The sequence below is a fragment of the Hyperoodon ampullatus genome (assembly GCF_949752795.1).
Source record: "Hyperoodon ampullatus genome assembly, chromosome: 5".
NCBI lineage: Eukaryota > Metazoa > Chordata > Mammalia > Artiodactyla > Ziphiidae > Hyperoodon > Hyperoodon ampullatus.
In genome coordinates this window covers 115,661,397-115,678,151 of record NC_136918.1, presented here as the reverse complement: position 1 = coordinate 115,678,151, position 16,755 = coordinate 115,661,397, and the positions used below count along the sequence as shown (strand labels likewise).

Here is a 16,755-nt window from a genome sequence, read left to right as displayed (position 1 = left end):
TGCCACTTTGTTCCAGTTTGCCAAATGGAAATTTGAGAATCTTTCTAGACTTTCCTTCCACATCTGATTGATCACCCAGTTCTGGTATCTCTTCATTCTGTTCCCTCTTCCATATCCCTAGAACCACTCTGTCAGTTCTAAGTTGAAATAATTTCTTACACTAACTGTTTGACCTAATTCACTGCTTCATATTCTCTTCTAATTCATTTTTCACAGATCTGCCAACATGATTGTTTTCATATGCTTATTAAAAATGCTGCTTCCTTAGTTAAAATCTTTCAACATCTGTCTATCACCTTTAGGGCAGAGCTCACATTCCTTGACGTGGTATAGAAGGCCCATCATTGTCTCACCATTTACCAACTAACTAGTTTCATCTCTCACCACTTTTCTGATGAAACCAAGCTGCTGGCTCTTCACCAGCTACCAAGCTCGAAACCTGGCATAGGAGAAGCTGCATTAACATGTGCTGAATGAATGAGTGGATGAGGGGAAGACTTCTCTTAGCTTACTCATCCATATGCCAAGTTTTAGGACAATTCCCCCTTTAAAATCGGAGGGAGAAGGAGAGATAGCCTGACAGATGATTTCTCATTCATTAGTGATATCAACAGTGGCTTGGATCTCTTTTAATATTGGGTTACTGCAGCTTTTGATAAGCTGGATGAATATCCCTAAGTGATAGCAAAGAAGAAATCAATCCTGCTTTCTATGCTAATGACTCATCTTTTTCTGTTAATATTCCAAACACTCATAAGAAGATACTGATCCTATTGCCTATATACTGCCAAAAACAGTAGCTCAATATGAACTATGCAGGCACTAAGATAGTTTGGAGCACACAGTGTCCAGTGGTCAAAGGAGAACACTAAGTAATTCTATCCAACTTGCAGATTTGTTCTGTGGTCAAAGGGGCACACTTAACTGCTAATTGTTTCTGACCACCTAAAATCTTTTGAAGCAAACTTTTCCCTCAAGTCTATATGGATTATTTCTAAATCCTGCATTATAAAACCTCTCCATGATAAAGTCCATGAGCCTTGTTTGATGGCTTGGGGTTTGGGGGCCCCACTGTACAGATACTTGAGCATGTGCATGTCTGTCTGTGTTTAAAGAAAATTTTGATCCCTACTGTCGGCTGCCCTGTGGACAGATGCAGTTGTCTTCCTTCTGAATACCAATGATTGTTGACTTTATTGCAGTAAAATATGCTTTTGTAGCTTATGCATTTGTTTCATAAATATGGGTCTTTATTTAGTCAGTAAAATCATATACTTCCAGTCTATACTCAGCATATGTTATTTGATGTGATTTATTTTCTTTAAAGATTTCTTGCTAAATATGTTTCAGTTTTTGTGCCACTGTATTCACATTCTTAAATTGGGTTTGAAACTAAAGTTCTAAGTGACTAAATATGGCCATATGGCCATAAATTGTGTCAACTCCCTATGGATTTCATTTTTCTTTTCCTTGACTTCTCTTCCTACTTCAGTAAGTAGCAATATTGGACTTCCTTATGATTGAGAGACATGGGCTAAGAAAAGTTTAAATGGTGATTTTTCCTGTATCAGAATCAGATCATTATAAAAAAGAGAGGAAACTAGACAAGAGATTGAAGTGTTTACAGATATGTAAAACTACATTTTGTTTTATACTTCTCTTCAATAGTAAGATTCTTATGGACAGGAATTTATTTTTTCCAGGCTTTATTTAGAAGAGTGTTAGAATGCAGATTAACAGTGCTAGGTACAGATTAACAACAAAAGACTAAAGGGCAGAAACACTAAAACAGAATACTAGAGAAATAAACAGAAAAGTTAAGTAAATAAAAATGGGCAAGTATCTGGAACACTTAGGAGAAGATAATTAGAAGTAGCCTTAGCAAAGTATGTGACAGTAAATAGTTTACAATAATTAATAATGATAGTGTTTTTTATTTAAGAAAAATTAGATTGACAGATTTTTTAAAAATTTAAGACAAAAAAATCATATATGAAGTGAAAATATTCATGGAAGTATTGGGTCCTTATCAAATGGATAGCCTTAGTGAGAAAATTTAGATAATACTCATCTTGAGAGCACAACGTTTTTAGTTTTCTCTAGCATTCTTGATGGAATATTAATATTTATTTCCTTTTTGATATTTTCCATTAGTTTCAACTTTCAGTTTTCCCACTCTGAGTCATTTTAATGGATTAAGATAATCATCTCTTTCCTTGTTTCTTTGGAATTCATTGTTCAGGGTTTTTTATGACAAGTTCCGCATGATTTATCTCAGAAATTCACAGAAGATTAAATTTAATATTTTCCAACAGATTGTATGGATTTATATGCAAACCATAGTTATTTATGTGTTCCAAAAATATTTTATCATATACAATTATGTTGGATCTGTAAGGCCTTATCAAGACATAGTTGAGCTATAAAATTAGGTACCTATGTACCAAAAGTAAACCACATATTTTCTATGCTTTTTTTCATAATACACTTGAAGTATGCACAACATTCATTTTATTTTACTGTTTTTTTTTTTCCCTAAGAACGACCCGCATTTCTCAGGAGGCCAATTAACCAGGTGGTGCTGGAGGAAGAAGCTGTAGAGTTTCGTTGTCAGGTCCAAGGAGATCCTCAACCAACTGTGCGGTGGAAAAAGGATGACGCAGACTTGCCAAGAGGAAGGTAAGAACATCATATGGATGGAAAATTGTTAGATAACCATTGAATAATTATAAAAGAAAAAGACAGCCTCCATTGTACCACCAAACACTCATATCTTGGTATGTTATTTTCACACATGATTTTTATATATGAAAGCCAGATACCTGCTGTTTTATATACTGAAGTCCTCCAGGCTTTTGATGTCACTCTTTCATTGAATTTTCACATAAATGCCTGACCCTCCACTCCATCTATTATGCCCCAATATCAAGGATTCCTAAGGCACTCTCTTCTCCTGGCCCCATCTAGGCCTGCCATTCTGTTCCTGCTGAATTTCTAATGACCCACCCATCCCAAATGCCCCCTTCAACTACTGCTCTGTTGCCATGGCTGCTGGGTGTAGCAGACTGTAGGGTCTGCAGTAAACAATGGATCTCATTCAATACAATAAGGAAAAGGCACATAGCTATCCACATAGGGAATTTTTCACTTAAGGACTTCCTGTCACTTTCTCACTTGCCATCTCTTCATGGAGATCTTCTCTTCCAACTCTTTTCTATTCTTATCACCAAACCCAAAACCCAATCTCTCAGCTCTCTAGGGTAAGTCCAGAAATGCTTGTCATCTTTTATAAAAATAAAAATAAAACTTTTTTGTAGTCTAAATTCTCCCAGGACCTTGTCTTTTATGATCAAATAAATCATTCAAGTATGTTTTTTTCTATGTAACAAGCATATTTAGCTATAAGATTTCTTTTGACTTCATCCTAGTCCTACCTTCAGAAACTACAGCCATCACACCTACTACAATCAGGGTCTGCAAAAAGTTTCACATCCTGCTTTTTTTGCTAATTTTCTTTCCTAAAAAAGAAATTAGGTTTCATTCAACTGACTGAAAGTAAACATGCTTTCACAGAAATCAAATTGAGTTTTTTTGTGCTTTCACTGGCACTGCTATCGATTCTTTCCTGAATTTATACATTCATTTCAAAATCTCATTTTTACATATCCCTAGGTCTCTGATACTATACTTTCTAAAGTCACATCATCAACAACACTGGCTTCAAATGGACCAAACATTTTTAATAGTGACAGGTTCTTTGCAATCTATAGGAAAGAGACAAGTGAAAATTTTACTTTGCATAGCTTTTTGGCCTAAATGGTAGAGAAAGTTGACTATGTTTATTTTCTCACTTTGCTGTCAGACACCTAGTTTTAAAGCATATTATTAGGAGAGGTTAGTGAATGTGAGCCTCCTCAAACTCTCTCAGTGGGGAAGCAGGTTGAAAAGCAAGTAGAGGTCATGGAATTGAGGTATTGGAGTCCATCTTCTGTGTATACTCAATAACTTTCCACAAATTTGAGGGCACTTCATGTATAATTTTAAAATGTTGATGTAAGACTAAGAGATTAATTATACTGTAAAATTACTGTAGACAAAGATTAATTTTCAATTAGTAGAAATAAATAGCATGTCCATAAAAACATCTTGTATTTTGGAATAATTTTGAATTTACAGAAAGTTACAGAGATAGTACAGAGAATTCCCATCTACCCTATACCTGGTTTCCCCTATTGTTAATATCTTAACAAATATAAAAGATTTGTAACTCATAATAGACAAATGCTGATACATGATAATTAAAGTTTATATGTTATTTTGATTTCACCAGTCTTCCTTTTTCTCCAGGATCCTACCTGGGGTATTTTAGTTGGATATTATAGGATATTGCATTAAGTTGTCATGTTTTCCCAGTCTCCTCTGTTCTATGACAGATTCTCAGTCTTTCCTTGTTTTTATGACCTTGACAAGTCTTAAGTATCCTAAGACTGTTCTGGACAGATATCCTAAGAATGTTCCCCAAACTTGGGATTGTCTAGTGTTTTCTCATGATTAGACTGGCTTTCTGGGACTTCAGGAAGAAAGTCATGGAGAGTGCCCTTTTTGTCACATGATTATCAGGGGTTACATGATATTCACATTACATCCCTGGTGATCCTGATATTTTTAATCATTAAATAGGATCCTATTGACAAAAGTTGAGAAAGTAGAAAGTGGTAAGGGTGTATTACATTTTAATGCATCTATGTCTTTGAATTAAGGTAAAATACAACTTAAGCCCAGTTTGATTTGTTCCCAGATTGCTCTAGGTGTTAGGTCGTTAAAGCTGACAGCTTTGTTTGCCACAATATTCTCCAAATCTTGCCATATTCATTTGCTTCTGAGCTCAAATAATACATACAAATCAAACAACAGCATTAAAACTGCCTATTTAGAATGGCTGATATAAAGGCCTCTAAAGACAAAGTTGAAATTTTTGAAATCATACCTCTACCAACTTTCCTTAAAACATTTCATAAGTTTGTCCTCTTTATTCTTCTGTTACTGGCATGATTTGACTACAGTGCTTTGTGTGACCAGCTAAATATTTTTAAAGTATTAGGCAAATGGAAATGCTGTGTAAGCTTTAAATTGTATGTTAGAAAGGCTTAAAGCAAGGATCAGTGCAATGTAGAAATTGAGGTCAGTACTTTTATCATGATAGAAGCCATGTACTTTTTCTTTAAATCTCAATCTTTAGATGGTATTTCAAAGAAGCTTATTCACTCTTAGATTTGTATGCATTAGCATAAGCTTCACATATGCATAATGAGGGGGAAGGAGACCTTTTTGCTTGGTGAGGAATAACGGTAATGACTTACCCAACCATAGCCTAAATCAACATTGATTCTATTACATTATTTAGGTCTCAGACTAGGGAGATGGCCATTGTTCTTGTGTAAGAGATTGTGTGGAGTGGTGTGGAGGATGACATTTCTTTGGCTTAACATTTAATGCAATTTGAATAAGGTTTGTGTAGTGGTTCATGCTTAACACATTTATAGTAAAGCTCTGTAGGGCAGCTGCATAGCCTGTAATTACTACGTAAGTAATATGTGACTATTTTTCTTTTGGAGACAAGAAAAGCTTTTCAATTCAAGTTTAAATTTATGAAATGCTGTGATAGCTATTTAAACTTTCAACACAGAAGAAGATATCTGTGCCAACCTTTCAGTAGCCAGAGATGAATTAAAGGAGTATTTTTTTCTTCACTGTGAAGACAGTTTTTAAGTAGTACCCGTATACCTCTTTCTTTGATTTAGCCCGAAATTTCTGACCTTTCTCAGTAACCATCGTTAATGAAATTACAACTTACCATTGGTGAGTTTTATTAAAGACATTTTTTGATTAGATAAATATTTTGGTGAGGTTGGTAAATAGCAATTGCCAAGTCTAACAATAACCCTGATGCCCAACCAGGGAAAAATTATTTATTTAGACATTTTCCATATAAAAAGGGGACAAAATAGGAAGAGAGCCTTCATTTTATATATGCTACTGTTAAAATGTTAATTTCTTGTGTGAGGGCAAGTTCACGTGCCCAACACACAGCAAGGCCAAACAAACCTAAGTGTCACAGTTTGGAGCAGAGAAAGGTTTATTTCAGGGCCATGCAAGGAGAGGAGTGGATCATGCTCTAAAAAACCCCCAAGGTCCCCCGATGGGTTTTGGCCAAGCATTTTTAAAAGCCAGGTGAGGGAGGGGGTCGCAGGGTATGTGATCAGCTCATGCACAGTTCTCTGACTGGCTGATGATGAGGTAAAAGGTTGATACCACAGGGATTAACATTATCAGTCTTCGGCTCCTGGAGGCCTGGGCCTACGTGCTCATGGTCATCAAGTAGTTAACATCTTCCAGTTGGTGGGGGGTTTTCACATCTCTCAAACAGCTCAGGAAATGTGCATCAGGTACTGTTATCTAGGTACTTCAGAGAGAAGCTAAAGCAGAGGATATGGGGGAGAGCTTGTCATAGGAAGGCCTCATAGGATCCTGCTTGGTTACATTTGCAGAAACATCTTACAATACTGCTATATCACAATTGACGATCTCAGGAAGAGAAAGGTCACGGCTTTTTTTGTGATTGTGCCAGGTATCAATATCTTTTTCACCAGAGAGTCTCAATACGTTATGTGCTCAAATAAATGCACAACGACTCATTTATTTGGGATAAGAATTTTACACACTACTGTGAAAATAAAGTGGGTAGGGGGAACAAAATGAGGAGATAAGGGAAAGACATTTCGTAGATCATAATGATTATGTGTTTTAAAAAAAACTGTTTTTTCAAGGCATAATTGAAATTGTAGAAGAAACACTTTAAGGTTTACCTATGTTTATTAAGTGCCTATTGTATTTATTAAGTGCCATTGATAGGCTGTGAAAAGGAAGTCACTTTAAGCAAGGTAAGTATGCTGTTATTATTTTTTATTTTATGTTGATCAAATTGAGTGATGTAGGAAAGTCTTCACATACTGAATACATTAATGAAAGTTAAAAATGAAGTAATTCTAGTGTCTTGCTTGGGTGCTGCATGTTTTTTTCTCAGGCAAACCTAGAGCTTTTTGCTAATTAGTACTTATCAAAAAGTGTTTCATGTGATAGAAATTGCCAGTATTTATGATAACTGAGGCAATGTTCCATCATAGCATAGGGATATTGTATATTTTATAATGAAAAAAGTATATATATGCTGAAGCTTTATGAAAAATAGCATGTACTAATATAAAAGAAACAGAATACTAATCATTTACAACCAAAGACATAACAATAAAATTGAAATTTACCAATGCTACAATTTTCTGTTCAATTTATATTTGTGAGAAGAATAAAAATATCTCTTCTCAGAATTTGGGTAAGAAGTAGTATGATTAATTCAACTATGTTTTCTTATCTGGGTTTGTCTGTACAGTTTGTATTTCAGGTAATTATTAGCAATCTTTTGAAGGACTATAAACAGGAAATTTAACACCTTGCATCAATCCTATATCAGTATACCACCACTAGTGAGGTCCACGATATTTTTTATTTCATTTTTATTTATTTTCTAAACTAACTCTAAAGTGACACTAACTTTCTCAATAAGGATCTAGCGTAGAGAAAGGAATGTTCATAATAGCTTGTCACAGAAAAAAAGGAATAAAATATGTCATTTACATTCTTATGTATGCCTGCGACTTCTAAATGCAGTTGATGGCTTTCACATAGTGGATATAATTCATGAATATTTCATAAAAATAGAAAAAGGACTAGAGAAAAAGAGTTTCAAGATATATAGTGCAAAATTCTATCAATTTTCCTGAACCAACTGACAAATTCCTTTTTCTAAAGTGCAAATCTATTTTAAGAGAGACTTTTTAGTGATCTCAGTTCCATGAAATGGGAGATTCACATAAATACATGATTCCTTAAGAAAAGGCATGAATAGGACCACTTATAAGGCCCCTTTTTGTGGCATTTTTACACTAAGTGGCTCTTTTCGCTTAGCCCTGGAAAATGTTCTTATATTAATTGTTTGGAAGCTCCATTGTTTAGAGCATGTGCTTCTGGGATGCAGAGACGCTGAACAGGTGCTAAGCTACACTGCTGAGGAGATCAGCCTTCTTCACATACAGTGTGTGTTTCAAGGACATGTGGTAATTTGGGCTCATGATAAATAACCATGCTGATAAGGTTGGCTGGTCAAGATTGGTCAATTAAAGTGGTTTTCAAAAAAGAAGGAAAAAAACCTGAGAGCAGGAGAAAAGCAATGTATATAAATATTGTATGTGGCATTTGAAAAAATTGACTGGTCCCTAAGATTTAGAAATATAAGGAAAAGTGTAAATGAAAATTCTATGATTTTTCAGCTATACAGATGTTTTAGCCATTTCTGCTTGAAAAAATAATTAGAACTGCCTGGACCATTATTGTGGGATCTTTTAATAGAGCAACCAATAACAAAGAATATTTAGGTCATTGTCAGGGATGTTGGATTTTAGCCTTGTTCTGACACTGTTTGATCATTTATCCCTTTAGTTATACTCGCATGTTCTGGAAATGATGTTCAACAGATTTCTCTACCACTAACTAGGAGTGTGACCTTGAAGAAGCTATTTAAACTCTTTGTGTTTTACATCCTGAAGATATGGACCAGCAATGCATTGGGACTAATGATTAACTTATACTTTGACTCATTTGTACAGGGTGAATAATTATGCCATCCATTCTAATTCAAAAGGTTATTAAAATGATATAACTTATTCAGAGCACTGTAAACACTGTACATAACAGGTGCCTCAGTTTTATAAATCTTACTGATTGGTGGTATTTATTAGTTATGTAGATAACTACAAAGAAAACATAGTTAATGCTAAAAAATACAGAGTATATAATTTTCATGAAATAATCCCAATTCTCCTTTCTCTGGCCAATTGATTTCCAAAGAAACACATAAAATATTATTGATTTAAGAGATATCACTTTTTCTTTTAAATCATATAGGTTTATTTATAAATTTTTCCAGCCCGTTTGCCAAGCCTAAAAGTTGTCACCCTCTTCTCTACCTCTGGGAGATTGAACATGGTCCAGATATTATATTCTAACCCCAGTGCAATCAGTTATCTGGGTTGGGAACTTCAAATTTCACACATTACCTGTATCTTTGTCCACTGGTAATAAGAAAATCACCATCTTTCATAATCTTTGTAAGAAGATTATGTAATGATTAAAGCAAGTATTATTGGAGGACTTACTATTTGCCATGCATTCTTCTAAATGATTTTTGCATATATTAAATTCATTATTTTAAAGCTTAATGTTCCAGAATAATATTACTCCCATTTGAGGTATGTGGAAATAGCTTAAAGAAGTTGTTTCCAAAGACACACATTAATATGTGTTAGGGCCAGGACCTGACTTAGTATCTGTCCAACATGAAACCTGTATTTTAAACTAATGGACTCTATAATTATGTGATTATGAATTGTTTATGGAATTGAGCCCCTTACAAATTTTACATTTTAGATAAAATTTTACATAATTGGTTAGAAACACTATATTATGAGCAACTTTATAGGAATACTGTATAGCATTGCTATTAAGGGTAGTTTTTAGACCAATTGCATAACCCTCACATAAAATGTCCCAGTGTTTTGAAAATCTAAAGTTGGACCAGGTCAAGCTTCCCTCCTTGGAAGCTGAAAATATAGATTTTGTTTATAAACAGAATTAATTAGCAATTTTCAGAGGGATGCCAAAATGGTATTTTTTCTGTGTTTTCATCAAATAGGTGCTAATAGTTGCTGTTAACACAAAACTAATTGCCACCTAGGGTGGGGAGTACAAGTTGCCTCGTCCTGTGACCACACTGGCCCATCTGTTGAGAATCTCTGCTAAGGAACAATGCAGGAACTGGCACGCAATTTGGGTTCTGGCCAGTGGTCAACTAACAAGCTGGGACCACTTGGACTAAGAAATGCCTTGAAGTCAGAGATGCTCTGCTGTCCATTAACTGGCAGCTCTTGTGTTGTGTGAGGGCAGAGCCAAGACCAGGTGCCAGTTTGCAAAGCAAAGGATCTGTCTGAGTGCCACCTGTCACTGGCATGTGAGTGTCGTCCCACCAGGAGCCACAGCAGGTGTGCTTTGTCCATCAAAGTGTGGCATATTAGAATATTCAGCTAGGCTAAGGTCGGGACCAGAGCAACATTTTACCTTAGCCCAAAAAGGAGGACAGACCAAACGCTTACCAGGAGATGAGATAGTTGTCACATCACACCATATCCCAAGGGTGGATATACTGGATGTTTATCATTAGAGACGCTCTTTCTCATACCTGGGTTCTTGCCTTAACTAAATAAATAACTAAATAAAGGGAAGAGTTATGTAATTGACTGTATCAACACAAATCCTTGCCTTTATAAGACAATTTGTGGTTAGAATCACTTAGGTGAATTAATTACTCCACAGGCTTTTCAAATTAAGATAAAGTTCCGGTTGTTTGTTTATCTTTTTCTGTTGTTATTCTTAATAAATTGAATCGTAATGTGGAGCTGCTAGGTTAACTAGAATTTAGGAGATCAACATTCTTATCCCAGCCCTGTCATAACGCATCATGTTATTTTAAACAATTTATGTTACATGTCTGAGTACCACAGTCCACATCCGCAAAATGTGTAAGTTGCCTTGGATAGTTTCTGCAGTACCTTTAAATTCCAAAATGGTATGAATCTATGAATGGCAACAATGCAAAACGATTTAAAAAGTATAATACATTTTTAGAAGAAAAAAATCCCTAAGATTTGAAATGAATGAGCCTAAAAAGGAATATTAAAATTACTCATACAACCATTACCAATGGCATCTACTTTTTATGTGTTGCATATATCTTCTCAGATTTCTATGTGTAAATGGGCTTTTTTTTTTTAATTCAAAATTGTTTTTGACCCTGAATGCTTATCTAAAATGTCTATTTAAAAACTTTACTTAGGGCTTCCCTGGTGGCGCAGTGGTTGAGAGTCCGCCTGCCGATGCAGGGGACACGGGTTCGTGCCCCGGTCCAGGAAGATCCCACATGCCATGGAGCGGTTGGGCCCGTGAGCCATGGCCGCTGAGCCTGCGCGTCCGGAGCCTGTGCTCCGCAACGGGAGAGGCCACAACAGTGAGAGGCCCGCATATCGCAAAAAACAAAACAAAACAAAAAACTTTACTTAAAAAGTTTATTAGACTTTATTTTAAAAGTCTAGTACTGAATCAAAAGAGTTGTTTTTAATTGCATTTTCCTTTCCCATAAATATAATATTAATAAATTATATTTACAGAGTGCTTACTCTATATCAGACCTACTTTAGGCATTTTACATTAATACACTTATCCTTAGGATGTGATGTAAATACTATTATTATTCCAATATTACAAATGGGAAAAATGAGGTATAATGAGGTTAAGTATGACAAAGTCACTTAGTAAGGGGTCTAGGATTTCTGGCTCCAAAGTCCACACTCTTGACCACTACTTTGAGGTACTGGATGGGAACAACTTTTTTCCATTTTCCATTTGGGATTGAAGATTAGGAAAATACAGCTTAGTAAACACCTGGAACATTTAGAAGTGTCACTTTCATCAGAAACTCACAAAATATATCTGTGTAGTAAAGTACATAATAAAGATTTTATAATCTTCATTATAATGGTACTTATAAGCGATAAATAAGTCCATTATATCATATCAAATAAATTTTTTTCATCTTTAAAAAATTTATTTTACACTGCTCATTGAAATAGAATTTATAACTATCTTTATTCTCACAGAACACTTTAACTTAATATATCTGTGTTCTTCACAACAGTGTATCTGGAAAACAAATAAAGTCACGAGAAACACATTAGAAGCTAAAGAAATGTTTGCCAAGTGAATTAAATAGAGTGAGTAAAGGATAAATACTAGAACTATGAACTCTTCCAGGGCATGATACTTTAACTCATCTTTTCTTTCTCAGGGCAATTTTGAATTTACTAAAAGAGTATTTTTTAATATTTTCGTGATAATATTTGATTATCAACAGTTCCATGGATGGTTTTAAACTGGAAGGCAGGACTGTGTTCCAGACTTTATATTTTCTACAAACATATATATATTTTTTATTTCTTATAATAGTCCCTTTGGGAAAGTTGCTGCTTGACCCACATATTCACGTCAACTGGTATGAATTGAAAGACAAAGGGGGAAAAAAAACAAATAATAACTTGAGACCCAGTATTACAATGACAATGTGAATGAGTATTATATCTTTGTTAGTGTGTGAAAAAGATACAATTGTCAGAGATAAAAGATAAGAGAATGCTGGGCTTCCCTGGTGGCGCAGTGGTTGAGAGTCCGCCTGCCGATGCAGGGGACACGGGTTTGTGCCCCAGTCCGGGAAGATCCCACATGCCATGGAGCGCCTGGGCCCGTGAGCCATGGCCGCTGAGCCTGCGCGTCCGGAGCCTGTGCTCCGCAACGGGAGAGGCCACAACTGTGAGAGGCCCGCGTACCGCAAAAAAAAAAAAAAAAAAAAAAGATAAGAGAATGCTTCCAAAGCACACTAAGAATATACTCCACCACAATAGAAACAATTTTTAGTGAAATCTATTTTAGTTGGTACACGGTATTAACTCATTGGAGCTTCATTCTAAAAGACCATATTTAGACAGGGAGAGTTGTGATTGGGGCACAGTGAACATTTGCCAATAAATTCAAGTACCAGAAGTTTCTTCTGAGAAGGGGATTGATCAATCATATAGATCTGTAGAATAGCCTTAAGGAGTTCCCTGGTTGCCTAGTGGTTAGGGTTCAGCTCTGTCAGTGCTGTGGCCCAGGTTCGATCCCTGGTAGGGAACTGAGATCCTGTAAACCGCAGTGTGGCCAAAATATAAAATTTTATAAAATTTTTTTGAAAAGATCTATGTAATAGCCTTGTGACAAAATCTCAGTGCAGAAATTTTGCTAGTTATTCTTATGAGCATAACTGTCACAATTGCAAAGGTTATTATAATATCTTTCAACTCATTTCATCGACTATACAGGCATTTAGCACTTTTATAAAGAATATCTGGGTGAGTATTCTCTGTCATTGCAATTCATACAACATATGGCACTTGTTATAAAAAATGTTCAATGAAAACTATAAATATTCCATTCATTGACTCACATTTTCTAATAGTTTTGTCCAAATATTTACAGCACATAGAGCAGAAACAAAAAAGTCAATCAAGACTTTTACCTTTATTTGAGATTTCATAAAGAGACTGAAAGAAAATATTTTGGACATAATTTATAGTAAGATATCAATTATCTCAAAGGAATAATGAAAATATTCAATGTAGACTAATAAAATATTATTTATATTTCATGAATTATTTCAAAAGTAACCACAGACATCAATTAAACATTTCTATGTGTTGATATCCCATCATATTAAAAAAAAATGAGTTTGCTCTCAAGAATTTGCTAAGGAAGGTAAGAATTTTAGAGGAAAGTATGCGATATAAAAACATTAATTATTAAATAAGGAAAATTATATACAGACTATGATGTACAAGACTCTTTAGGGTTTCAGAAAACAAAAGTGTCTGTATTCCCATGTGACACTAGAAATGGGTCTGAAAGGAAGAATATAATTTCTATAAGTGGAAAGAAGACTATTCCAAGAGATGGAAGCAGGATGAAAAAGCTCTGGTGGTGGAAAGTGTAGGCCAACAATTTGTGGTTCAGTTTCCCTGGAGCGTAGTGGAGTGGCACTTAAGGCCAGCAAGGTTAGTTGAGGCTTTATTATGAAAGCATCTAATCCCAAGTGAAGTGTTTATACTGAACACACTGTGAAATGGGGATTCACTAAACACATTGAATAGAAATATATTCTTGTTTCTACGTTTAGAAAATTGATTCTTACATTTATATGTAGTGTAGCTTGGAGCAGAGAAAGTTTGGAGGTAGGCATACCTGGTAGGAAGTTGTTTAAAAACTAGCTAGTGGATTACATTGGAGTATTTCCTGTGAACACACCAACACGGATATTAATGCAAATAGCAGTACAAAGAAAAATGTGGAGTTTTTTTTAAATTAGAAATTGATTCTATGTCAGGGTTCATGGGAAAAGAGGGATTAAAAGTAACACTGAAGTTTATTCTGAGGTTGGGTGCCTGGCTGAATGATGTTGTCCTTAATAAATAGAAAAGTCAAAAGATTTATTTAACCTAATCATTTTTAATCATATAATAATACCATATATAACTGAATTCAAGTTAGAATTATTTTTGAGATACAAGAGTATTTTTTCTCTGAGTTAAGCAGAAAAAAGATTGCCAAATCAACTATGATATGCCATCTCTGATAGACGATTTCTAATTTCAGAGACTTAAAATATGAAAAATGTGTATCTTAAAATTGATTATGGGAGTAAAAGCTAATGTTTACAGATGTTTTACATGCAAGTAACTCATTTAATCAATTGTCACAATTGCCTCATGAAGTATTTTTATACTATCTTTATTTTACAGTTGAAGGATCTGAGAAGCAAATTTCACTGGCAGACAGAGATTTAAATTGAAGCACTTTAGCCCTAAAGTATACTCTCTTAACTACTACACTAAAATAATTTGTTTCAAAGAAAATTATATTAAGATAATAACAAAAACTGTAATTTTTTGAGGACCCACTGGCTTCATGTTAGGCTGTTTCACATTTTATAATTAATCTTTCCAACAGCCTTGAAGTATGAATCCCCTCTTTTAACAAAGGAGGAAACTGAGGCTTAGAGCAAATGAACTATGTGCTCAAGATCACAGGACCTGTGGGTGGCAGAGCTGGAGTCCATGCCCAGGTCTCTCTGACATCATTATTGTAATTGTTTCTTTTTCTCCCAGACTCCCCAACTCCCTTTCCCATATTATCTTGATCTCAAATATCCAGTCCTACATCTAACATGTGGGGCTCACCAAATACACATTCAGTACAGTATAGTAGCTCTCAACTGGGGCCAATTATGCTTCTCCCTTTCCTAAAAGGACATTTGGCAATGTCTGAAGGCATTTTTAATTGCTACATTTGGGGGATTAGGTGCTACTCTCATCTAGTATGGAGAGGCTAAGAATGCCACTAAACATCCTGTTACTATGCACAGGACAACTCCCACGGCAAAGAATAATCTGCCCAAAATGTCAATAGTGCTGAGGTTGAGAAACCCAATTTAGTGGAAACGATGAAACTGGGCCTTGCTCACCTGAATGCTATTTTATTTGATTTTTATTTTTGTTTTTAATGTTAGGACAAAAATAATAGAATATAGTTCAAAGATAGATTTCAAAGATAATAGTCTTTTCTTATTGCCTTAACTATGAAGGTTATACCAGTGAGATGGACAAATAATACCATGAATGGACTTGACATAAACATGTCATCATTTAACACGAGAAGAAGATCCTTTGGTTCACTAATGACTTGAAGTGAATGTATATTTTTGCATATTTTCTAGAATATATGAGACAGGGAATTTTTCTTTACATTTCTTGTTCATGAAATTGTTGCTGAATTGATCAAACTAGTTGAGTAGCTTAATTAGAGAAGTGTCTGAGCCTTCATTTTCAAATAGACCTATCAACCCACAAGTTCTGTGACACATTTAATGATAAATGCTCCTATGTCATGTTGAATTTCTAAATTACTCCATAAGCATATTTCACAAGGAAGTTTCTATGGGCAGAAGGCAAGAAAAGAAAGCCTTTTGAACCTTCCATAGAACCGCCTAGAATGAACATCTCTCTGAGGACACAGAAGCCTCCCCTTCCCCTAGCGCTCACTTTGAACACCTATGAAGGAGAATTCCTGGAGTTTGTCCATCAAATACTGCAAAGCCACTAAGTATGTGGCAAATTTAAAAATTCATTTTATCCCAAGCGAAGTCCCTTATTGCACAGATTTCATTCCCAACTCAGAAGAGTGCAAGAAGAATGGGAGCTGCTAATCAAAAGGTCTGGTCTGAGCTGTGAGTTCTGTGGACTCTTGTGAATTTAATCTCTAAAGTCCATTTCTAAAAGAACTTAAAGTTAAGATTAAATTCTAATCAAACACAAAACTGTGAGATATATCCACTTTTCCAAATCTGATATTGCAATTTCTAGTCCTATTGTAAAACCAAATTGTCTTAAATGCACTTATGCCAATAAAATAATTATTTCTAAATTGGAGGATAATTTAACCTGCTTCAGCACTTAATTTGTTCCAACATTATCTCCTTAATTGTGATATATTTGCACTTTTTACCCTAAATTTTTCTGTTCTAATTAGTTAAAATAATAACTGCAATATTTTAAAAAGTATTTAAAAGTAATACATTTAAGGAGTTGCAGATATTATTTGAATAATCTGCTAAAGGTTAGTGAAAACATTATCACAAAATGGTTGCATATTAAGGACAATCGAGAAAATAATTAAACATTCCTTTCTGTTATTATGAGCAAAGGAAAATCCCAATATCTCTAGGATGGTTTGAACTTGATTTCATATGAGTGTGAAAGGAAGAGTACATGATTTTATAAGATATATATATATATATATATATATATACACACACACACATACACACACACAATTATGTCAATACGTAATTGAGGTTTTCCTAGGCAAATGCAACAGAAAGGCAGTGGGACAAGAAAAGTGAGGATACTGGCAAGCATCTTAGGGCCATGGAATCTAAGCAGGGTAGAC

At 34.8% G+C, this 16,755-nt stretch overlaps 1 protein-coding gene across 1 annotated transcript in view; it reads left to right on the top strand.

The window, feature by feature from the left end:
* The window catches only part of ROBO2 (roundabout guidance receptor 2), a gene marked incomplete at both ends in the record, with an annotated part of 582,120 nt that overhangs the window by 433,691 nt on the left and 131,674 nt on the right, over nt 1-16,755 (top strand). The window contains one exon of the mRNA XM_079704897.1: nt 2,541-2,679. Coding sequence (XP_079561023.1) covers nt 2,541-2,679 — 139 coding nt within the window. The remainder of the gene's footprint in view (nt 1-2,540; nt 2,680-16,755) is intronic.